This window comes from Salminus brasiliensis, chromosome 1 (genome assembly GCF_030463535.1).
Source record: "Salminus brasiliensis chromosome 1, fSalBra1.hap2, whole genome shotgun sequence".
Lineage (NCBI taxonomy): Eukaryota > Metazoa > Chordata > Actinopteri > Characiformes > Bryconidae > Salminus > Salminus brasiliensis.
In genome coordinates this window covers 13,525,491-13,549,802 of record NC_132878.1, presented here as the reverse complement: position 1 = coordinate 13,549,802, position 24,312 = coordinate 13,525,491, and the positions used below count along the sequence as shown (strand labels likewise).

Genomic DNA, 24,312 nt, shown 5'->3' with positions numbered 1-24,312 from the left:
ACCAACAACAACACCTCCAACAACAACAACACCAACAACACCACCTCCAACAACAACAACACCAACAACACCACCTCCAACAACAACAACACCAACAACAACACCTCCAACAACAACAACAACAAAAAAACCTCGATAAAACTTTCATTTTGTACCATATTTAAAATGTAACATTTACTCAAGCAATTTCACACTTAAGGAATCTGGATCTAGTTTGCTGGTGCATGCAGTGCATGGATAATCCACCAGGCAGCAGGAAGCATGTATCTGAATGTATTTATTTATTTATTTATTATTGATTTAATTCATTGTAATGTATTTAATTTATTATATGATATTGTTATTGTTAATAAATTATTTAATGATTATGTAAAACAGTTCATTCTTAATTTCAAGGTCTCAACAACTCATGATACACTGTTTTAAAAACAGCCACTCTATAAGGTTTTCTTAGTCTTATTTAATTAATTTGAATAAAATGAATTAAAATAAGTCTTGAATAAAAAAAGCAGTAAAAATGTCATGTCTAGTATAAGGTATAAGGTATAAGGTCTATGAGGGAGGCATTTAAGTCTTCGTTAAATAAATAAATAAAGAAAGAAAGAAACTCACCAATTTCGTAGTTTATTTTTAATGTATATGGTCTTTATATATATATATATATATATATAATAAATGAATAAATGAATAAATAAAATCTGTGGTGAACTGTTGTTATTGCTGGGAGGCGGAGCAGCCTGGGCATCTGTGCTCTCAGTGCTAGTCGTTGTTAGCCTGCTGGCTAGCTAGTGCTAGCGTTTGAGGAGCCTCAGACCAGTCGTGACATTTCATTTGGACGTAAAATGCACACCTCTCAACGTTTCTCCTGGTCTTGCTGAGGAGGTGAAGTCTCTATTCAACGCTTCATCTGGCTTAATACGGATGTCATTGCGTGTTTTCGTGCTTTTTCACGTGCTTTTTTTTTGGTTTTGCTAGGTAACGGTGAGGTAAATGGCCTCGGCTGTGTTTAGACTGGCGTTGAGGGTGTTTATAGGCTTTTGGGGCAATTTTGGCGATGTGGAGTTGATCCAGGACCCTATAAAGATGCATTTTTTACATGAATTCACTGCTGCTGATTGATGAAACCTAAGCTGGCTAAGTAACGCTGTACTTCGAGTGTGACTGTGCTGTCAGTGCCATTAGATCTACTGAGTTCCCTCGTTTGTGTCAGCTCTGTGTACGGTGTGTATGGATATCACTGTATAACTGATGGGCATTTGGTCAGATGGGCAGTGTAGTTCAGTGCTGAGAGACGGGCTGTGTTGTAAAGGTGGGAAACAGCTGCTTGTATTGAGCTCATGGCTGCTTGGGGGACGCAGCCGTGCCAGGCGAATGAAGCAGCAGTTTGTGTTGTTGTGTGGATGCGCGCGCGCGCGTGTGTGTGTGTGTGTGTGTGTGTGTGTGTGTGTGTGTGTGGGGTTGTCTTCTTCAGATTCTGATTCAGCTGCTATCTTCCGGTGCACCATATGTCCATATATTTGTGGACAGCCTTTCTAATGAATGCATTCAGCTACTTCTAAGTTGCACCCATTGCTGACATAGATGTGCAAGTGCACAAACACACACACACACACACACACAGATTGGCTAGTACCTGTAAAGATGTATTGCCAATGTATTGCCGTGAGCAGATACACATGAACCTGTTGGCACCATGCCTAATGCCAGGCTGGGCTAGAGGGGTATAAAGCCACCCAGCGTTGAGCTGTGGAGCAGTGGAAGTGTGCTCCAGCCAATACGTTTGGGATGAGTTGGGATGGGGATCATCCGAATTCTAGTAGAAATCCTTTCCTCCACAGTAAGATGAGCAGGTGTCCAAATACTTTTGTCCATATAGTGCTGTTTGACTCTTAATTCTTGTTTTTGCAAGGACTGATAAGCATTCCCTCACAAAACAGTGCTTATAAACAAAAGCAAATTTCCAAACTTATAATAAAAAAGCTTATAATAAACACATTTTCTACCTCCTAAAACATCATGTTTGTAACTAAGGAACACTGGATTAGGTGGAAATATAATATCACAATATTCAGAGACGTTTTCTGTGACATGTAGGTCTGTTGACAGTTACTTTGGTCGTATTTGGGTTGACATTCTTCTTCAGAGTGATTTACATTGGATAACTAGTAGGTAACACAGGTAGGTGAGTGTAGTGTTGGGAGACTTGCCTAAGGACTCTTATTGGTGTAGGGTGGTGGGCATGTCCAGCCTGGGAGTCGACAGTATAGTTATTATTCAATCTTGAATTTCTAAGCATTTTTATATGTTTAGTTGATTTTGTAAGAAAATGTAAAGGTGTAGGGATAGCAATAACAATATATGCTCACATAAAATATTAAGAAAATAGAGAATGTAACAAACTGCGCCATGTTCCATGTACACCCCACATCCTCTGTATTTTCTCCACAGTGTGTTCAGTTCTTCAGGTAAACAGGAATTATGTGTTTAATGTGCAGAAATGTGTTCTCTGTATAGGATTTGTTCTCTCATAGAAAAAAGCATTTGATCAGCATGCCCAAATGTTTGCATACTGCTGTATCACAGTTTAGTTATTTTTTGTTGAGGTTTGATAAGTTAGAAATCAACTAAAAGTCTCACAGTCAAGTCATACTATTAAAAGCCATGAGTACAGTGAATTTAACTGGGCTGTTATCCAGTTACTGCAGTAGTTCAGTGTTCTTTAAGAGTCAACACTCTCCACGGTAGGCTGAAAATAAGTGCATTGTAAAGAAATATGCCATAATGATGATGATGATGATGATGATGAAGAAATAGCGTCTTACTGTCCACCTCTATCTGTAATTGTTAAATGAAGCCAGCTGTTGTTTCTGTAGTGTTGTAGTGGTATTGTAATCATAGATGAACATATACACACACACAGTCACGCAGTGCTGCTCTTTTAGCTCAGTGCTCTTCTCTCTTTCAGGCTGAGTCACTCTAGGACCAAAAGATGACAGACAGTGGAGATGTTTGTCCTCACCTGGACTCTATAGGTGAAGTGACCAAGGAGGAACTTCTGCAGAAATCAAAGGTAAGGCTGTAACTTATACTTTTAGCATATTTCTATATATATGTAACATATAGTGCTGTCCTGCTCTAGAGTAATTACCTGAGCTTTACCACAAGCATTCTCATGCATGAATGTCCTGACATGCCGTGCAAAGAAACCTCGACCTGACTTAAGGTTTGCAGAAGCCTTTAAATCTAGTTCTGTTTCAGGTTGTACCGCATTCATTTATTTGCTGCAGTCTGCTGCTCTATTTCTCGCTCGTTTTATGAAATGAACACAGTACAAAATGTTGTATTCCATTATTAAACGTATTTGATCATCCTGTTTTTCCTTTATTAGGGTACCTGTCAGTCATGCGGTGTGGGCGGTCCCAACCTCTGGGCATGCCTGCAGGTGAGCAGGTTTTTGTTGTTGCTTGATTTATTAGAACAATATGTGCCTAGTATTTGGCCTTTGCTCCTATTGGCTGTATGAGAGTGCTGATGAGGTAGACCCGGCTCTGTTTGTCTGTGGTGTTTTCTTACCCAGAAATTGAAGCATTTTAGTATGAGCTGCTAAATGTCAAGGTTAGCAAATATTATAATTATAATTAATATTAATGATATGGTTAAATTTATATAGCGTCCTTTTCAAGTTCAAGTTTATTTTACAAATTCAATGTGATAATAGTATATAATAGAAATTAAAGAGGTATAGAAAGAGTATACACACAAAAAAGTAACCTCTGCAAGTAGCCAGGAAACACATCAGACCATAAGTTACATATGTGTTACTCATTGTGGTTACTCTGAATGAGTTAGCTCGCTCGCTTGTGGGAAATCACACTGTATCCTTCAAGAACGAAAGCCTTGAACATATTTTATGCAGCAGTGGGAAACAGCATGCAGAAAGCTCCAAATCTGCGGTTTGGTCAGTTTGACTATGTGCAATGTAAACATGCACAACTCCACTGCAGATTTAAAATAGTATAAGAAAAAAAAACCAGAATAAATAATATTTTTTCATTCCACCGGCCACAAAGGAGCTTGGCCCTCCATCTTCTCATTACACGTCTGTTAGCTGATGTTGCAAATTGGTTAGGTTAGTCTTTTCCTCCAAGCGTGTTGAGCTGTTCTATGACATTATGTTAGCGGCAGTGTAATATAATTTATGGCAGTATACATAATTTCTGACAACAGCGTGGGGTGTTGTTGTTAATATCATTTACTATTATTATTGTTATTATTATCATCTAAACGGTTACCCATCTCCTCAGTCTGATTGTCCCTATGTGGGCTGCGGAGAGTCATATTCAGACCACAGCACCACACACGCCCAGGTAACTATGAACTTCTTTACCTGAATTATGGGCCACAGTTATAGAAGCATCATTGAATTTTAAGGTTTTACATTCATTTTATGTTTGTTAGTCTATCAGTAAATAAACACACGTCAGGTTTTTTTTTTCCATATCTTCAGTCATCAGACTTTGTACTATTCAAATATTTATTTGTTCATCTATTTTACGGCTTGCTTGTCTCTCTCTTTCCAGGCGAAGAAGCACAATCTGACTGTGAATCTGACCACGTTCAGGGTGTGGTGTTACGTGTGTGAGAGAGAAGTGTTTCTGGAGCAGAGGCCTGTAGTGCCGGTAGCTGGAACTCATCGCTATAAACCTTTTGATCAGGTGCAAACTTCTCATCCCTCTTGCTTTGAAACTAGTTCTGTAGTGGTGCATGGATAAGTATACTCCTATGTCTTCTATTGTGTACCCATCCCAACAGATGTATTCTCACCTGGATTGTTTATATTCTTGTCTGGTTTTGCCAACATTTTGGCATTTGTGCATTTTTTCTTTTTTATGTCTTGAATGATTAATTTTCTAAGCTTAGATATTAGATGTGCAGGGTTAACTCTTCTAACTGTCATTTAAATATGGTCAGATGTTTCTGCTTATAGTGCTTATAACTTCCCCAGGATGCTCTTCTCCAGAGTGCCTGTCACCCGTTAAAGGCTGTGCCAATTGCGGTGGCAGATGAAGAAGGTTCAGAGTCTGAAGAAGATGAGCTCAAGCCCAGAGGTAAATAAACCTACACACTTTTAATCGAATATATAGTATAGTTCAAGCTAAGATCACTGGACTTATCACTGGATAATTGTAATTTTATTGAATAATATCCTATTCAGTAGAGTGGAAACCAAACATGATGATATGAACATGAATTCATTTAATACTGCAAGTATTTAGAGAGTGTGGATGTGTATTGGATTCATGTATTTATGATGCATTATATCCACTACAAAGTAGCAGAGAAAATAAATGGGCTACTCAATGCTCCCTTTTTTTGCCCTATTCCTCAACTTCATTCCATTGCTGGATTTCTCAGGACTCACAGGGATGAAGAACATTGGGAATTCGTGTTACATGAATGCAGCACTGCAGGCTCTCTCCAACTGGTGAGGTTAACTCCATTAGACTGCCATTAGTGATTTGAGACTCTACACTGACTTTTCTAGAGATAATCAGTTATATGCATCAAGAATTGGGCTTACCAGCCTTCACAATAATGCATGCAAAATGAATGGAATCAGTTTAGCATCAGATAATTGCTTAAAAATAATGATGGAAATCTGACATATTTAGATGTAACCAATGTTTCAGACTGATATTTGATGATGTATTTGTTGCACACCAGGAGAGCATTTCAGGCATGTAATTTTACACTTTATAGTATGGAAACTCTTACTGTCAAAAAAGAAAAAGAAAAAACATCAGGGAAAGAATCATCTCTTTAATTTCAGAAGTCCTGGCCTTTTCTAGGCCTCGCTTTTTTGTTTGTTTGTTTTGTTGTTTTTTTAAACATCCATTTTCGTCCATTTTAGAATTGCTGGAAGATGCTATACATCTTGTGGTCTGCTGTTGGGCTGAACTGGCCATGCTGGCAGTTGGTTCACTTGTAAATTAGTTTCTGGCCAGTAAAATGATCAATTTCGTGTTCTGAGATCCTTTCAAATCCCTTCCTAGACTTGTATACATCTACAACTTTCTTTCTGAAGGCCTCAGAAAGCTCCCAAATTCTCTCTAATTATGTTCTAATCAACTGCACCTGATGTGCAGCACCTGATTCTAATTCTAGGCATTTTAAGTAGTAATAAAAGTGTCCTAACTTTCTCACAAGAAAGTCATATTCCTGTTAAGTACACTTTACAGATGTTTTAAAAAAAAAAACATTTCTTCAGTTTTGCATCTCTCAATATTGCCATCTCTTAATATTGATCAAAAAAAGATCAAATATACACACGTATAAATATGTTAGACATTTTTATGGCGTCTACTGTTTGATATCTAATAACTGGTTTTCGATCTAAAGCGTTTAAGATGAAACAAGACTATGAGTTGGTAACAGTAGCTGAGGTAAGGAGTTATACTCATATGGCATCTACTGTGGGTTTTGCGGTCTCTTTCTGAAAGCTGGTGGATGTTGGAACAAGCAGATATGTAAGAAGCACAATATGTAACATATCCGCCCACAATTTAAAAATACCTCTGACCAGTCACCTAATGTTTTATTGTTTACTTTGAGTGTACTGGCCAATCACAGGTGTTCTTTAGGTGTTTAGGTGTTTAGGTGGTTCTTTAGATCAGTGTATTCACGTGATCTATTAAACTTGTAACACATGCCAGTAAAACAGGTCAATTCTCAAATACGTTACATGAAGTGTTCACTAATGTGTTTTCGGTCATTTTGAGCGTACATCACAACCACTACATGTAGTGCTGGTGTTGCCATATAATGATTATTTCATATCATGCAGCCCAAAATGATTTGCATCTATCTCTTTCTCCCTCTTTTTCTCTGTTTAGTCCACCTTTGACTCAGTTCTTTCTAGACTGCAGTGGGTTGGTGCGCACAGATAAGAAACCTGCTCTTTGCAAAAGCTATCAGAAACTCATCTCTGAGCTCTGGCACAAGAAAAGGTACAATAAAGCCACACACACACACTGGAGTAATGTAATTCGTCAAGGTCAAAAAAGGCTGGTCTATTTTTGGGACTACTATAATAGTCAGCTCATAATAATAAATGGCTATAACCACCTTCAGGCCAAAATGTTCTAATTCGTTCTGTCTCCTCTTTTAACATCCCCTCTCTTTTCACTGTTCTCTTCCACCCTCTGTCTAGGCCCAGTTATGTGGTCCCCACTAGTCTGTTTCATGGCATTAAACTGGTGAATCCTATGTTTCGAGGCTACGCCCAGCAGGTTTGTAGAGAACACTACAATTTCCCCATCACACACACACACACACACTCAACCACAGATCTCTTGACCACCAATGAGCCTCATTTACCAATATCTTCCTAATAATTCTGTTGAATATGTTCTTGAAGAGTCCTATCAAAGAGTCTAGGTCAGATTTAAGATGTGTTTTTAAATTAAACTTTTAAATAAACAATGATAGCTGGAATAAATTTGATTATGGCCAATGCAACATATTGCATGTAAAATGCAACCAGCATGAGGATGACATTTTATATTATGTTATATTATGTAACATAAGATTAATAAGAGGCAATAAATGAAATCAAATTCCTCTACTACAATATTTATATTACTTAGACCTGACTTCCTGTTTGTTTTCCATCTATTCTATTTAATGCATCAATATATAGCAGTTTTACGTTAAACATAGCAGACGTATCTAAAATGATCGCAGCTGTATTATATAGATGTATAGATTATATATAGATATTATTGGTCAACTGCAAGTTTGACTGGGGCAGGAAGGTTTCTTTCAAATCAGTATTCCTATCTGTTTTCTATACTAAGCCTGCAGGAAACTGTTTTGTGCCATTGCGTGAATGAGTTAATTGTATAAATCCAATGAGTGCCTCTTTTTAAATAATATGTAATAGTCTGTTGGGATTTTTAAAAAAAAGTTTAGAAAAATTAATACCCCTGAAACCTACTAGCTACAGACCCTGTCACTCTTTATCAGACTCTCCTGCCAACCAACACTCCATACTTAGGATAATCAAGTACAGCTTTTGCCTTTTCTCTGCAGGACACTCAGGAGTTTCTGCGCTGTCTGATGGACCAGCTCCACGAGGAGCTGAAAGAGCCTTTTGCTGACTGCAGCAGCAGCAGTGCCGACAGTGGCCCAGAACGCAGCCTTGACAACCGAAACCATGGCAACGGCGACCGCAGTCCCTCAGAGGATGACTTCCTGTCATGTGACTCAGGCTCAGGGAGCGAGAGAGGAGACGGAGAGCGAGTGGGTGGGACTGGAGGAGGAGATGCAGAGCTTCTGATTCAGGATGAGTGTGTGGGACCCCGCAGCAGCAGAGGGATTTCTGAGAAGGAAAGGCAGAAGGAAAGGAGAAAGGAGGACAAGGGGGAAGAGAGGACACAGGAGATCGATGAGGATGCAGACGTGGACACAGCAGCACAGGAGGAACAGGCAGAGCGAGCTGGAGACCAAGCAGGACCACCCAGGACCAGCCAAACTCCGGGCAACACAGGTTCAAAAACACATACTTCCTTTTCACACACACCTCCTTTAGTTTTTAAATAAAGTTAGTCATAATAAAAACACAAATAGGGCTTTTATTACAAGTATGATCTCCACTGTCGATGTAATTATTCTACTGTTACTAAAGACCCTTTCAGATATGCACTGTAACCCATAACTTCCAGAATTTACCAGGGTCACTTGTTCCAGGCATTACCCAGATTTTATCCTGAAAGCCCCTAGTACAAAGTCCACGTAATGTCTTGGTTCTCTGAGTTCATATGTGAAAGTGGCTTATGTGTAATGTACAAGGAGGCCTTTATAAACATATGTAGGGGTATGTAATAGGTGTAAAGAATTAAATCATGATGCATTTTCCTTTCTAACAGAAGAGACAGGAAGGCTCTCTATGATGTTTTTTTTTATATGCTTTTTGTCCTTCTTACTCATTTCCAGAACCTGATAATGAGGCATCCATGCATCGTCCTGCCTCCCGTCCTTGTAGTCCCACCCACAGCGTGCAGGAACTTCACTCCAAACTGTCCAGCAGCCCGCCCAGGTCCAGCCCACTGAGAGCCAGCCCTGTCTATGCCTTTAAGAAAGGTATGACCCTTTACATATACTGCTGTGTTTGTGTGTGAGATATTGTGGGATATATATATATATTAATAATAACAACAACATACAGGCGCTACACTTCCCATAACCTTCCTCTTTTACTTGCCCTACAGCTCAGATGCTCTTGGGTGCCAAGAAGAAGAAGCAGTCCCGTTTCCGCAGTGTTATTTCAGACATCTTTGACGGCTCCATTCTGAGTCTGGTCCAGTGCTTGACATGTGACCGGGTGAGAGAGGCTGTATGCAGCTGTCAGCACTAGAGGGCAGTACAAGCTCAGTGTATAGGTTGCAGTGTTGTGTCATCCAGTCATTCAAGACCTCCTTCAAAAAATAGAATTGTAAACTCTACACTTTGTAACTTCACATCTGCAGTAACAGTGCAGTGACGATTCAGACAAAAATGTAACCAGTTCCCCCTACCACACGTGTAGTCGAGCAGCCAAGACATATTGTTGCTTTTCCATCTCTGCAGGTGTCATCGACAGTTGAAACGTTTCAAGATTTGTCGTTGCCCATCCCGGGGAAAGAGGACCTGGCCAAGCTCCATTCATCCATCCACCAGAGTGCTCCAGCCAAGACAGGGGTCTGTACAGACACCTACGCCTCCCAAGGCTGGATCTCCTACATCATGGAGTCTATACGCAGGTGGGAAAGAGAGGGCTTTAAAATAGCTATTTGATTCTTAACTCTTTGAAGCACAGGGTTATTATTCAATTAATAATATCTGTGATTTTAAGGCACGACCTGAAGCAGAGTTGAAAAAAAAAAAAAGTGTCTCAATGGGTAGAGTTCTGGATTATTGTTCACTGGATTTCATACCCGGTTCTGCTAGGCTGCCTAGAGGAGAGCGCCATGACCCTGTGCTCTGACAGCAATAAACCAAGATCATTTGAAGTGTGTATAAAGCTTTCAGACTGGCTAGGCAAATCAGATCTGTTATATGATGAACAAGTGCAGTGAGGTTTGCAGCTGGTTTACCTTCAGGTTCACTTTAACTGAACTGAGTTTGGTTCATTTAAAACATCCCATATGTGAAAACACCTTAAAAAAACAAATGATGTAGGCAGAGAGAGAAAGGACAGTTGGGGCTAAAGGGTGTAAATGGTTAAATCTTAAGGCTAGTGTTACTGCAGTGGTGTAAATGTAAAGTACATTCCCCAACTGTAGGAGGAGCCAATGATCAAAACTAATTCTCACTTAATGCTACTTTATTACTTATTTATTAGGTGAGTGAAAGTTCAATCAAATACAACAAAAAGACAGAGCTGGAAATAGTTGCATTAGTTTGTTTACTTGTATTGCAACTATACATTTGTCCTAAATAACCTTTATATTATGATGGCTCATAAAATGAACTCAACCTTGTCTAGGCTGCACTGAGTAGGAAAGATAATGTTATTCTAAAAATGGTTCACAGACAGGGAATAAACCAATAGAATGTTAAAGGTAAAATTTGCAAATCTGTGTCCTTTGCAGATTTGTAGTGTCCTGTATCCCCAGCTGGTTTTGGGGTCCCATGGTGACACTGGAGGACTGCCTCGCTGCCTTTTTTGCTGCAGATGAACTGAAAGGTGAAACAGAAAACGTCAAACAAAATTTCGGTGTGAAAATTGTTAGAACTTACAGTTGTCTTTTCTCAAAGTGTAATCCAGAGATCTGTCATAACAAACATTTGTTTATTTATTTCTGGGTTTGTATTTTCTTTTTTAGGGGATAACATGTACAGCTGTGAACGATGCAAAAAGTAAGATTCTCTGTTTAAAAGGGTCATATTTATTAGCTCAATTACTTCTATTACTGTATTCTTGCAGTACATTCATAAGTAAAATTGACAGCATGGCTGTGTGACCACAAAATAAAAACAACTGAATTGATCTACTCCACAGGTTGAGAAATGGTGTCAAGTATTGTAAAGTCCTACGGCTACCAGAGGCAAGTGTTTCTTGTCATGTTAATAACCCTTTATGTCTTAAGCTTGTAAGTGGCTGCCTGGCTGTCTGTATTTGTGACTGTAGATCAAGTGTTTCTCTGATCAGTACAAGCTCAGCTTTTCACACCAGTTACACAGATATTTAAAATTAACAATGAAATCTCTGTGTAAAATACAGCATTATAAATCACAGCCTTGTTTTGATGAGCTGAATTATTTAACCAGCTAATGTGTTGGCAGTCGGGATGTCTGCTAACTGTTTATCCTGTGTTGTTCATCCTTGTGTGTGGTGTGTGTTCTGTCCTGTCCTACAGATTTTGTGTATTCACCTGAAGCGCTTCCGACATGAGGTGATGTACTCTTTTAAGATCAGCAGCCATGTCTCTTTTCCACTGGAGGGTTTGGACCTAAAGCCTTTTCTGGCCAAAGAGAGCCCATCTCAAATCACCACATATGACCTGCTCTCCGTCATCTGCCACCACGGCACAGCAGGCAGTGAGTCAGCATCTTCACACATTATTTTTATATCATTACGGCTCAGGACAAAATTACAACTCCAGCTTTCAACTGCTGTCATTAAACTCAAGAAATAGCTGACAGTAACTATGCATATTATAAAAGGAGTAGTTTCTGGAGTAAAACAATCAAACACAATAGCATCTCCCTACATCAGGTTATTTTTTTACTGACCATAGTCAATCATTTTAATTATGGGGCCTGACCACTTTAATTAATGTAAAACTTCACTTTCACTTAGAAATATACATATCAACTAGGGGTGGGCAATATGATGATATTTTATTGAAATTGTTAAATCAGTTATCGTTATACAAGCAGGCGGCGTCATCATCATAGATATCGTCTGTGCTTAAAGAACACTGACCAACTGCACTTACAGAGAGTGTAATTAGTTTAAGAAGATAAAGTGCAGCATAATGCACTAGTGATGCGTTATGAAAGCCTCTGCAGGTCAAAAGAAAGCTCAAGCAGGACAACAAGATAAGAATAGTATTGATACTGAGGGAATTAGTATACTTTCAGAATGTTCAGCATCAATATGCATCAATATGTCCTCCGTATTTTTGACAAAAAAAGTAGACAACCAGACATCTAGAGGGCGCTAGATTTCAATTAGGTGATAAACCAAGACCTACAATGGTTATTATTAAGGTTATTTGCTCATACTTTGGGTATATTTTGCAGCTCTCAAAAAAGATTTTTATTTATTTATTTTTTTTTTTCTGAAGCTGCATTCGGATTTAGGCAGAATTCATCTTAACTACTACTATCAGAGTTAGGCAGAAGTTGGCTAAGCTACTGTCTGATTTAGTTTTTTTATTTTCAATGCTGAAAGCATGTACTGGCCACTAAGTTTAATTAAAACGCCAGAAAAATAGGAGCAGGTGAGTGCTGATCTCACAGCAAAATTATGAAATTCAAGGGGGTTGGCATGGTCCTTGAAGTAAGGCCAGGGGAAAATGTTTCTGGAATCCCAAATTATGGTAAATCCACAACACATGCTCCATTATTACAAATGAAAAATCAAGATGTCTCCAAACTTCTCGCAGGTGATGTATGTGACATCTGTAATTGATTGTTTTTTCACTCTTTTAGGTGGGCACTACATAGCGTATTGTCAGAACGTCATTAATGGGCAGTGGTATGAGTTTGATGACCAGTATGTAACGGAGGTGCATGAGACTGTGGTGCAAAACGCTGAAGCCTATGTTCTCTTTTATCGGTAAGAAGCGTGAGGGTTTTTTGTGTTCCTAATTACATACATACATTACTTTAATTCCTGTTGTCATTTTAGGGTAAATAAATTTTTTAAAACATGAAATCCCTTTATTTAATCTAATTTAGACTAGTCTGAGACAATGACCTCTTTTTCATTGTGTAATTATATGTCTCACTAATGTTCTCGTTCTTTCTCAGGAAGAGCAGTGAGGAGTCAGTGAGGGAGAGGCAGAAGATTGTAGCCCTGGCTAATCTGAAGGAACCCAGTCTCCTGCAGTTTTACATCTCTAGAGAATGGCTCAACAAGTTCAACACCTTCACTGAGCCAGGACCCATCACTAACCATACCTTCCTTTGTCAGCACGGCGGTAACACACCCAAACCTACACAGCTATTCACTATAGTCACGCATAGCTCAACTGTTTTTTTAAAGTGTCAAATATGTCCATTATAACATAAAACATTAGTGCTGACCGAATTTTTCAGTTACACAGTTATTCTCATTCTGATGCCACAGTTACAGTTATAAATTTATTTTTTATTACAAAATGTCATTATTATTTGGCTATAAAAATAAACAAAACAGCATCTTACTTGAGTTACCATGTTGTACAGGAATCCCTCCAACTAAGTATCACTATGTGGACGATCTGGTTGTGATCCTGCCTCAGAACGTGTGGGAATATCTTTACAACAGGTGAGTAGTCTAGTGATTTCTAAGCTGTTAACATCCTTTATTTAGAGTTTGCAAACTCTATGGAGCTACAGTCAGACAGATGTTTGCATGAAAAGAGCTAGGCCGGAGCTGATCGATGATGGTATTGGGAATCGCCTATAGTTTGCATCTGTTGCAGTGGAAACATAATGCCCACAACTGTTAAGATTCACAACAGAAAAGTGTATGTGTCTCGTAATCTGTGCTTTCAGGAAATAAAATCCAGCTCCAGCTTTACACAAAATATTTTCCTCCTGCTAAACATTTTAAGTTATGATACAGACGAATTAAGACAATTTACTTATGATACAACTGGATTTAGACTGAATTTGGCCGAGCCACAGCCTGATTCAAGCATGAGATACAGTCCGATTTAGACTGAATTTGGCCGAGCCACATTCGGACTGAATTTTGTATTCCTTTGAAATCAGTTTTAATTTATTTCAATATATTCTCTGTAGTTTTGACAATATTAATAGAGAGCAACATCCAGAGGGCGCTAGCTTGTAGTTTATTTATTATTATTATTATTATTATCACAATGTGGTAATATTATTATGGATAATAATGTTATTTGCTTATACTCTGGGTATATTTTGCAGCTCTCAAAAAAAATTAATAATAATATTTACAGAATTTGAGCTACAGGCGGATTTCGAAGTAAATTTTGTCGAGTCAGAATTTTGTTGGGATAATCAGTACATCTAGACAGTGAAGCATGCAGGGGATGTTCTGGCTGTAAATAGAAGTCACTAAACAGGATATTCTGTCTAGCCTTGTCTTAACATTTTCAATACAGCGTTGTCTTCTGCAGCGTGTCGTCATCTTTCTTCACTAATCCATAATCTGAAAGGAACTTGTTTGTGAAACATATTGTGTTGTGGTTCAGGTTTGGTGGTGGTCCAGCTGTGAATCACCTCTATGTTTGTGCAATCTGCCAAGTGGAGATAGAAGCTCTCGCCAAGCGCAGGAAAATAGAGATAGACACCTTCATTAAGGTGAGCACATCAGCATGAACGTAGGTGAATTAGCACATACTGTAAGTTGGACACACCTATTTATTAGAAGAGTAGAGTTCTGACATTATAACAATTAAGCAGTTCTTTAGAAAATGATTAAGATGATCACAAGGTCTCAGAATTTCATCACAATTTGATTCTGTTCTTGAACAATTTACCAAGCAGTGGATAACAGACCATGAAAACAATACACTAAGTTTATGCATACAAAATTACGAATTTTATAATTTGGTTACAAAATTAAATCCATGCTTTTATTTTTTTGATACTCATATTCCCTAACAATGCAGTTGAATTGCCACTTTTACACCACACTTTGTACTACTCTTATTGTTGTGCTGTATTATTTTCCTTTATTAGAAAACTATGTTGCATAGTATATTTTCAATTGTTTAAAGTATCCACATTTGCTTGCAGTTGCACCTTCACACACTCTCACACATTCTATCTTTCCTTTTTATATTTGTCTAATAACTTGCATTTGATTAGGCGTGCCCAAACTTGTGACTGGTACTATGCACTTTTACCCACATTGGTTAGTAGCTTGTGTACCTACTGTGTAATGTCACAGTCTGTGTTCGCTAATGTTAAGTAATGTTTCTCTCTCTCTCTCTCTCTCTCTCTCTCTCTCTCTCTCTCTGTTTCTCTTTGTAGCTGAATAAGGAGTTCCAGGCTGAAGAAGCACCTACTGTTATTTTGTGCATCAGCATGCAGTGGTTCAGAGAGTGGGAAAGCTTTGTCAAGGGCAAAGACAATGGTACGAACAAAAATGCACTTCACAGTTTTTTAGGATTTCTACCTGTAAGTGAAACTGGTTATTTTTATTCTAAGGGTTCAGAAATGTGCCATACCTTATTCAGAGGGTGCCCTTGTGGCTGAAAGTGGAATCAGGCCTCAAATATCAAATTAGAGTCTTCTGCACTACAGTTGCCTGCATCTACCTCAGATTATCTCGGAGAGTGGAAGATTAAAGGACAGAGTACAGGAGACTGGTACACTTGTATATCAGCTAGTTTTACAGAATGAACACTATCATTAATCTTAATAAAAAGATAAAATTTGAGGTAATTAAATGTATTGAATAAAATAAAAAAGTACAGTATTTTATAAGGCGCAAAGATGGAACTAAAAATAAGCATCCCTAACTGCTATGAAACAAAAGTTTTACAGTTGAACAGAGTTAAAATCTCGGCCACTGGGTAATAACGTTTATTTTTGCATTCTATGTAGCCCATAATTAAACAAGCTTTTGACCTAGTTTATTATTTAATCTTTATCTGTTTTAGGATCAGCAGCATATTTTGCATGACTTAATTCTGTGCATCATACCTTTTTATATGTGTTTGAGTTCTGATGGAAAGTGTATTATGAGGGAGAAACTCGACGTTTTTCAGAAACAGTAACAGTAAAAAAATGGGAGTATTTTTAGTCGTTTCTCCATTGAAGTTCCTCTTCAATAAACAGTGTGTTGGCATGTATCATTTTTAGAATCAGCTCATGCAAGGAATTTGTCCATAGTTGCACAATAGTAGGGCTGCGCAAGGCCTACTAATAATTATCAAAATGTTTGGGGCATCTTGGATGTACTGCTCTTTTGAGGGCTAGGCACAGATTTTTATCAATATGAGGGGCGTGACAACGGAAGGGTTGTTTGGTATTGTTTATCCTGCTGTAGAAACCATTCTCTTCATCTTAAGCCTTTGTTTGTTTTTCAGACGGTGTGATTTTAGCTTTTGTTTCAATTTTGATTTATTTAGGCTTTGCACTCACAATCCCAGGAGACCTCATTAGCAGAAACCTCATTCTCGAAGTACCATATACCCTGTCCCTACAGATGAACATATTCTATACATGATAAACATAGCAAAGTCAGAACATGACTGGTCAAGAAGAAACAAGAAACCTTGAAAATAATGTTTCTTGAAAAAGCCGCTGTGACACTGGACAGTTCAACTAAGTCTGTGTGGTTTCCCTTTGAGATCTTGACCTCTCGTTTTCTTGCGTAGACAGTCATACCTTGAGAATATGCACATATTTTATCTGAGAGCTCAAATTTTTTGGGGGTGCCCAAAGTTTTGCATTGAACTCTTTTTTTGAACTGATTCATTGATCTTTTTTTTTTTTTTTTTTACCAAATTGTACGATACATAAACAGTACACTAATCACTAATCAACACTACGTTTTGAGACCAGTTCATCTTTTACTCACTTAATTTGACTCTTTTAACAAGACAAGACCTTCACTGTCCAAAATGACATCTATGACATACATGTCATTTTTGTTTTTTTTGTGTGGTAGAATGAAAATGTAGTGATTCAATAAATTCAAAAAATTTCAGTACCATTTTTCCTTACAAATACCTTTTCACCAGGATCAGACTGTGTACAAATCCAGTTTCTGTAACTTTTAGAGGCATTAAATTCCTTAGACGTCTGGTCTTCATCACCACCATTGTAAACAATTTTAATATTGAATGTTTCTCTAAAATGTGTTTTTACATCAAACCACTCTGAATATCTTTGCTTACATCTTTATGATTCAATTATGCAGAGAAAAACATAAATCCTAATGGCCTCTGTGTGGACCCACATTTCACTTCTGTTTACATATTCAGTTTCGTTGCATTCATAGTAGTTTCACAGGGATGACCTAATGTTTTTCAGTAATTACTGTGTTACGTTTTATAATTAATAACTATGTAAGTCTAGGGATCACAGGGTAAAGTACAAGGTGAGGCAATCAACATCAAATTTGTTACATGTGGGAAAATGGGACTGTCTTGCAGTGTAACATTTCAGTTTTGTTTTGTTTGTTTTTTTTTGTCTTTTTTTTTTTTACTGTATACGTAAGTATTTGTAAATGATTGACACTAGACAACCGTCTCACTGTGATGTAAGGAAACCTGTTTAGCTTTCTAAACACCCCGGAAAGTGATCGGCTTATGTTGGTTTTGTGTGTGCTGTGAAACGTCTTGTGTGCTACAGTTTTCTGCACTCAGAAGTTAGAATAGTAAATGGTAAACAAACACACTTTCTAAGCTCCAAAGACTCTCCATGCCTATTAGATCTCTCTCGCTCTCTCTCGCTCTGGCACAAACTCTCATACAGATATACTGTGTACACAATCCCATTCTGTAACACAAACATTCTGGGACCACCAAAAAAGTATGCCAGGACCACCCACATCTTATTTCTTCAGTTTGCTGAAATGTAAACATTATTCTGCACATGCTTTATTTCTGAGCGGCTCAATCTCACTGTATTCTTTGTCTCAATTCATTGTCTCACTGTATTCTTCTCTCTCTCCCCCCTCTCTTTCTAGAGCCACCGGGGCCAATTGACAACAGCAAGATTGCTGTCATGAAGGGGGGTCATGTCCAGCTTAAACAAGGTGAGTCTGGTCATCATTGTGTGAAATCTGAAAAGGGTATTAGTAACAGCTGATTTTATTAGGTCACTGTAGAGGCTTGGTAGATGCTCACGTCTGGTCTTTTACCAACATTTGAACAAAGAACACTATATGTCCAAATGTTTGTGGACACCCCTTTGAATGAATATATTCAGCTACTTTAAATTGTACCCTTTGCTGACACAGAAAAGAGAAGTAGAGAACTGTAGAGTACTGGCAGTAGAATAGGACTCTCTGGAGTAGATAAACATGAACCTATTGGCACCATGACTATTGGCAGGCTAGAGGGGTATAAAGCCCGTTGCTGTGGAGCAGTGGAACTGTGTTCTTTGGAATGATGGTGCTCCATTCAATACTTAAGATGAGTTGGGGATGATCATCCAACATCCTGTCCTCACAAATGTTCTTGTTGCTATATGCAATCAAATCCTCACAGCAGTGCTCCAAAATCTATTAGAAAGCCTTCCCTGGCCAGTATAGACAGTTACTCCATCAAAAGCAACAAACTCATTTTAATACCCTTATATGTCTGTGTGTGTGTGTGTGTGTGTGTGTGTTTTATGTATAGGAGCTGACTATGGACAGATATCTGAGGAGACCTGGCAGTATTTATTGGGAATTTACAGTGGAGGTCCAGAGATTGCAGTAAGGCAGAGCATCAGCCCTCCAGAACCAGACACACATGGCGAGAGGAAGATAGAGGCAGAAACCAGAGCACTCTGAGCGAGTAAGACACATGTCATAGAGGCTTATGCAGTTGCAGATGCGGACTCACTCCAAAACACACATACCATCGTCATCGCTCAAACACTTTGACATAATGTGAATCTGGCAGTTGTTATTTATATTTTGTCAGAATTACATAATAATTGGACCAATATAAATGCTCCAATATCTTTTTCCATTGACTTCCATTGAAAGTTAGAAAGTTTTTTCCCTTCTTCTGCAGATTTGACATTTTGGAGATCTAGTCATCATTCTCTATCTGATCTGTCTGAAAATATTCATGTGCATCCAGCTACACAGGATAGCATCATCCTTTTATATGTTAGCACTCAGAAAGCTCTCATTCTACTTGGTACTCTGGGCACATAGATACAGTACAGAAATGCACACACAGGTATGTGCACGTTTGTGCATTCCTAGGTATGCACTTTGTAATAACATACAAATGCAAACTTCTCAAAGTTGTTTCTGTGATTTAAGAGTAAGGTACCAGTTAAAACAACACTTCGGGCACATCATCAAATTGATTTAAAGACTAAAGCTATGACATTTCATATGGAGTTATGTAGTGATCAGTGGTATAGAAATCAGAACTATTTTATATGTGAATATAGTAGCTGTCCTTTGTTTTTCATGCATATTTGCACTGTTAGGGAGTTCTCTCAATCAGCCCTATGATGATCCTCCTGGGATGCAATTATTTTTGCTTAGTCAACAAATTTATACACAGGCATCAAATTCTACTATTTAGGTTTATCTTTGTAACAAGTTTGTAAGTATTTCAGATTTAATCATTTTAAATAAAAAATAAATACATGATAAATGTACAGTTAGGTTTGTGTAAACCTGGTTGTAAAGTTAATTATAACTTCACTGGCTGTCTTCAGCAGCAATTTCTAATTCTTGCTTTTCTCCCATGTAGGTGGCGTCTTTGAATGTGACTGAGCATTTTTGAACCTTGTTTACGCCTGCTTTCTTGTAAGCACTTTGTGAGCGCACCCAATGCCATGGTCTGTTACCTGTAGAAGACATGGACGGCTAAAAGCGCAAAGTTGGTACACTAGGAGGTCTGTAGATCTTACTGGACAAAGTAATGTAGAATAAACCACTGTCCTGCAGTTTGGGGGGGGGGGGGGTATTCCGCTTTCCCCGCCCAACTCAAATTCACATTTAAAACACCTATTTTCCCCTGAAGTTCAAAAAAGTCTGTATATCAAGCTGCCTTGCAAAACATCTTCTCAAAAGAAATGTATTTATTAGGTAGGCGAAATAAGATGTAAACATTCTGTACATATTCTGCCAGGGGGATTTAGCAGGCCAGAATTCCAAAGGGCGGAGATGCATTTGTCAATGTAGCATTAGGTTGACTGTACATAAGTGTACTTCCATGAATGTGCATATTTGTAAGCAAACACACAGGACCCTAACGGATCCACAGGAAAGCAAACACTATAAATCCTTACAGCAATACTGCTGCAATTTCAGGTTAATCTCTATATTCTGCATTTGTAGTGCACAGACCATAACCATGGGCAGTAGTTTAGAACAGAAAACTGATACAACAGAAAATGGTGATACAAAATAGTAAAACAAAAAAAATACTGTGCCATTGCTAAATTCTGTCAGTAAATGTAAATGTTTGTGGATCACTTTCAGATTGTCTTCAGTCAAAGGTTATTTGTAAGCTGTACATTTGTATAAAGAAATGAATTTGTGGTAATTAGCATACCCTTTTAAAAATAAAGATGCTGCAAAAGGGTCTTTTGAGTGATTCCATATAAGAGAGAAGAGTGACAAGAACCTTCTAATTAAAATTACATTCCTTTATTTAAACCTTTTAAAACATTAAAGTTCTTCACACTCACACACACAGTTTTTACAAAAGCGGTTCTGTAGAGAAACTGAAAACGATTCTTCTATGGAATCAAACAAACCTGTTTAGCATCTGGATATTTAAGAGTGTGCTTGTGTGGGTGGTGTTTTCAGATAGAAGGGAATGTGAATAAGGGCTGTATGATTGAGAGTTTAACAGTTGTAGTTTCACAGTTCTATAGCCACATATTTCTCATGTTTATTTGGCAAATTTAGCACCTCCCCAATGACTGCTAAGTTTCAAGTCCATTTACAGTCCATGGTAATGTGTGGTACAATACAAATGTAGCAAATACAGATTAGATTGGAAAATGCTGCAGTATTTGCAGTAAGTCCCGTTTTTATCGAAGGGTAGGTCCAACTTTATATTAAGGGTATATTAATAACTGTGTAGTTACAGATTAACAATCCATGTAATAATACTGTAACTACTGGTGATTTAGTCATTGTTACAGGTGCATTACAATAGCAGAGCTTATGTAAATATACACATGTATATCAGCTTTAGTTAGTATCGTAGTAGTAACAGAAAAATACTAACTTATAAAAAAAAATCATGTACAACTTTTTTTCTATTACACAGGTGTTAGAGCTATTGAGATACAGTTGTGTAATTACAAGAGTAAAAAAATGATATACATGTGTATATTTACACAAGCTTTACCCCTGTAATTCTGTATTATCATTGAATACATCACCAGTAGTATACTTGCTATTGCATGGATTATTAATGTGTAATCATGCAGTTACTAGAGACACTTAATCTAAAGTGGGACTAAATGTTGTTGTTATTAAGTTATAGTAGTGTTCAGCTAGTTGAACTCAATTAAACTGCAGAGTGTTAAACAGAAGTAAACCCCCAGACAGGCATAGCATGACCTCACACCTAAACAGACTGTGAGTCACAGTACACCAGTGATCCTCCACATTCTCCTGAAAATGACTTCTGTTGTCACCTATTGTCATGGTTTCAGAGTAAACCTTCCTTGTAGGCAGTAGCTAAAACCTGCTCTGAAGATGAGTCAGGGCCAACTGGAGAAATATATTGTTCTAAATCATTCCATGTAAGTCATGGTGCGTCTGAAGCACCTCTGATTTGTAGAGAATAATCTACATTTCAGGTACAGTAGTTCCTTACACACTGCTGTTTGGTGGAAAACGTTGGATGATAAGGTGTGGATGGATGTAGGAGTACATGATGTTAGTAGTTATCTACAAATGAATATGTAAACTAAAGGAGAACTTTACTGATTTCCAGAGTTTCTGCGTAATTAAATGCTTAAGATGTAAATAAAGTCATTCAGAGTGGTTTGGTATGAAGTGCTGTGTTCCCGAGAAACATGCTGAGTCAGAATTCTTCACACTGGAGCTGAGCAGAAACAGAATTCTATATTGCAAAAGTTTGCAAATGACCAAAAAAACAAAAAAAACAAAACAAAAAAAAAATTTAAACATGGGATGGTTGTGAATACACTGTATTTCTCTAGAATTAAATAAATAATTAATCATTTCACACCAAAACGCTTTTTTTGACCTTGCTTTCATCTGAATGACTGAATAATGCAGATCAAATATAAAAAATAATAATAATAATAATAATAAAGGCATATTATTGACTATTGACTAAACATATTATTCACTATTTAACTCCTAGTTGATCCTGAGTAGGTTTGGAGGCCTTATGAAAACAATAATTGGATTTTTTTTTTAATGAACATTTTTAGTGAAGTGCTTGGCTCCAGAACCAATTTGGGGAAATTGAACTTCTGTAGAGTAAATTGTAGACAATTCAGTCACTAGGAATTGCATACATTTCGTGTGAAATGCTCTTTTCTAGAGAAACTTACTGAGTCTGAGTTGTTTACAGTGGTGGTACTGCAGTCTGATGCCAGAGATATTGTTTAGCGATAGTTTTGAGAAAGTTCCGGTCTAAAAGGGTGAACAGATGCATGTACATAGTTCATAAGTCAAAATAGTCTGATTTACCTTTCTTTTTACCTTCATCAACATTATGTAAATTTCTAATGACACATGACACACATTTGGTTCACCGGTTATTTTAGATGGTAAAATAAATTGTTGACAGTACTGGCCTTGTTATTTTTTCCCCCACCACCACTGTAAAGAAATGTGAGTCTGGAAGTGTCTCTAGAATGAATCGTTTTATTTGAAAACAACTTAGAATAGCTTTGTTTCTCTTACAGAAATTTTATTATGCAGAAATTCAGGAATTCTCAGGAAATCCCTGTTTAAAGTTACTGTTGAATTACAGTGTTATTTTCATGTATGTTTGTTTCTGCATGGTTTTAAATCCCCACCTGCACAACTTGGACAAAATAGGCTTCCTAGAGTAGAAGTGGCTAAGGGGAGATAGGAAGGGTTTGACGTCCCAAAATTTAGTCCTCAAAGAATAATAGGTCAACACATCCTCCTCTGCATTCTGACACGGATTTGCAGTATAACACTGACCTTGTGGCACCACCCACAAAAAGTGACTTTTCTGTAGAGAAGATTTCTGTTATTGGACGATACTGTCAGTTAAGGGCATGTGCAATGAGGTGAATGGGAGGAGTCTGAACAGCTGAAGGTGATTGTTCAATTATTGTTAAACTCTAGACAATTTAACTACAAAGGGTTGTGAGCTGAGGATAACGCATCATCCTGTGCACCACTGTTAGTTAAGGTTAGCAGTAGGCATTGGGTGGATTATACATAACCACAAGCCATCCTCTGCGCTTGCATCAGCCTGATCTTACCGTTAGTCTCATCCGTGTTTAAAACATGCATATTTAAATAGTTAGTCTTATTTCAAGTTTCTGTATTGTTTTTCTTCTACTGAGCAAAAAGGTCAAACCTGTTGTGCTATGTGGACCAGTCAAGGACTGCTTGATGGCTTGCTAGCTGGTGTTAAAATAAACATGTAAAACTGTCAAACTGTTACAACTGAGCAGTAAACAGTCTGTTATGCTAATCATGTTCGTTTCGACAAATTCCAAACTTAGTGCTGCTGTAATGGCTTTCTGACTCAAGGTAATTTGAGTGTTTAGATGTCTCTGACTTCTTGACAAATGAACTAATAAAGCCTGTTCTTTCATCACTGTATTTGGGATTATTTAATTTTTTTTGGAGTACAAGGTTGGGACAAGATCAGGAACAGTATCACCGGTAAAGTGAAATACTACAGGAAGTAATGACCTAATCCTTGGGGTTTACGCATAGGGCTCAGTCCATCTCCTTCACCCATACTCTAATTACCCCCTATGTTGCAAGCTCTTTACAGGGGTCATCAGGTAGTATCTCCTTTCGTTTGTGTTTCGCTGAATTAAGCCCACAACCTGTGCCCACAAAGCTCACCAGACCCACTCCCTTCCAAGCTTACTTCACAGACCTATCACTTAACCAACTTCATAACTGTAGAACCACACTTGCCTTCCTGGTAACTAAGGCTGTGCCTAGCCTCTCTGGCACAGTTCATGCATGCTGAGTGCCACCAGTTCCATGTGGACTCTACACACTACAACAACTGATACACACCCGCACACTACATAGGAGAAACTCCACACCGGTGACTCCCTGTAAACCATCAGGGGCACTGCCAGATATTTTGGGCTACATTAAATGATATAACACTAGCCCACAACTCTAACCATTCTTCCAAATAGCCTACTGAATGAATCAACTTTAGGGCCCCTTGCAGTCACAGGGCCTTAGAATTGTCTAACTCTTCCCCCCCATGTGGCGCCCCTGAC

The 24,312-nt window shown here is 38.0% G+C and overlaps 1 protein-coding gene across 2 annotated transcripts; it reads left to right on the top strand.

The window, feature by feature from the left end:
* Positions 1 to 748: 748 nt before the first annotated feature.
* Positions 749 to 23,665, top strand: usp20 (ubiquitin specific peptidase 20). 2 transcript variants are annotated; one of them, XM_072672154.1, is made up of 25 exons: positions 749 to 882; positions 2,966 to 3,070; positions 3,389 to 3,442; positions 4,305 to 4,367; positions 4,581 to 4,715; positions 5,006 to 5,108; positions 5,416 to 5,485; positions 6,894 to 7,007; positions 7,211 to 7,289; positions 8,092 to 8,548; positions 8,995 to 9,141; positions 9,270 to 9,382; positions 9,628 to 9,800; positions 10,632 to 10,726; positions 10,866 to 10,899; positions 11,042 to 11,087; positions 11,400 to 11,580; positions 12,700 to 12,826; positions 13,021 to 13,190; positions 13,438 to 13,519; positions 14,427 to 14,535; positions 15,211 to 15,313; positions 17,879 to 17,947; positions 18,534 to 18,692; positions 19,614 to 23,665. In XM_072672154.1, exons 2-24 carry the CDS (start codon positions 2,990 to 2,992, stop codon positions 18,686 to 18,688), a joined length of 2,760 nt encoding a protein of 919 aa, XP_072528255.1. In that variant the 5' UTR covers positions 749 to 882; positions 2,966 to 2,989; the 3' UTR covers positions 18,689 to 18,692; positions 19,614 to 23,665. The 2 variants fall into 2 exon arrangements, with proteins under 2 accessions (XP_072528255.1, XP_072528197.1); XM_072672096.1 differs by having other exon boundaries at positions 10,632 to 10,756.
* Positions 23,666 to 24,312: the final 647 nt, after the last annotated feature.

Excerpts from the sequence above, each read along its gene's own strand:
- usp20 (XM_072672096.1), top strand. The coding sequence starts at position 2,990 with ATGACAGACAGTGGAGATGTTTGTCCTCACCTGGACTCTATAGGTGAA. Across the intron at positions 3,071-3,388 it reads AACTTCTGCAGAAATCAAAG|GGTACCTGTCAGTCATGCGG; the intron begins GTAAGGCTGTAA and ends TTCCTTTATTAG. Across the intron at positions 5,109-5,415 it reads AGATGAGCTCAAGCCCAGAG|GACTCACAGGGATGAAGAAC; the intron begins GTAAATAAACCT and ends TGGATTTCTCAG.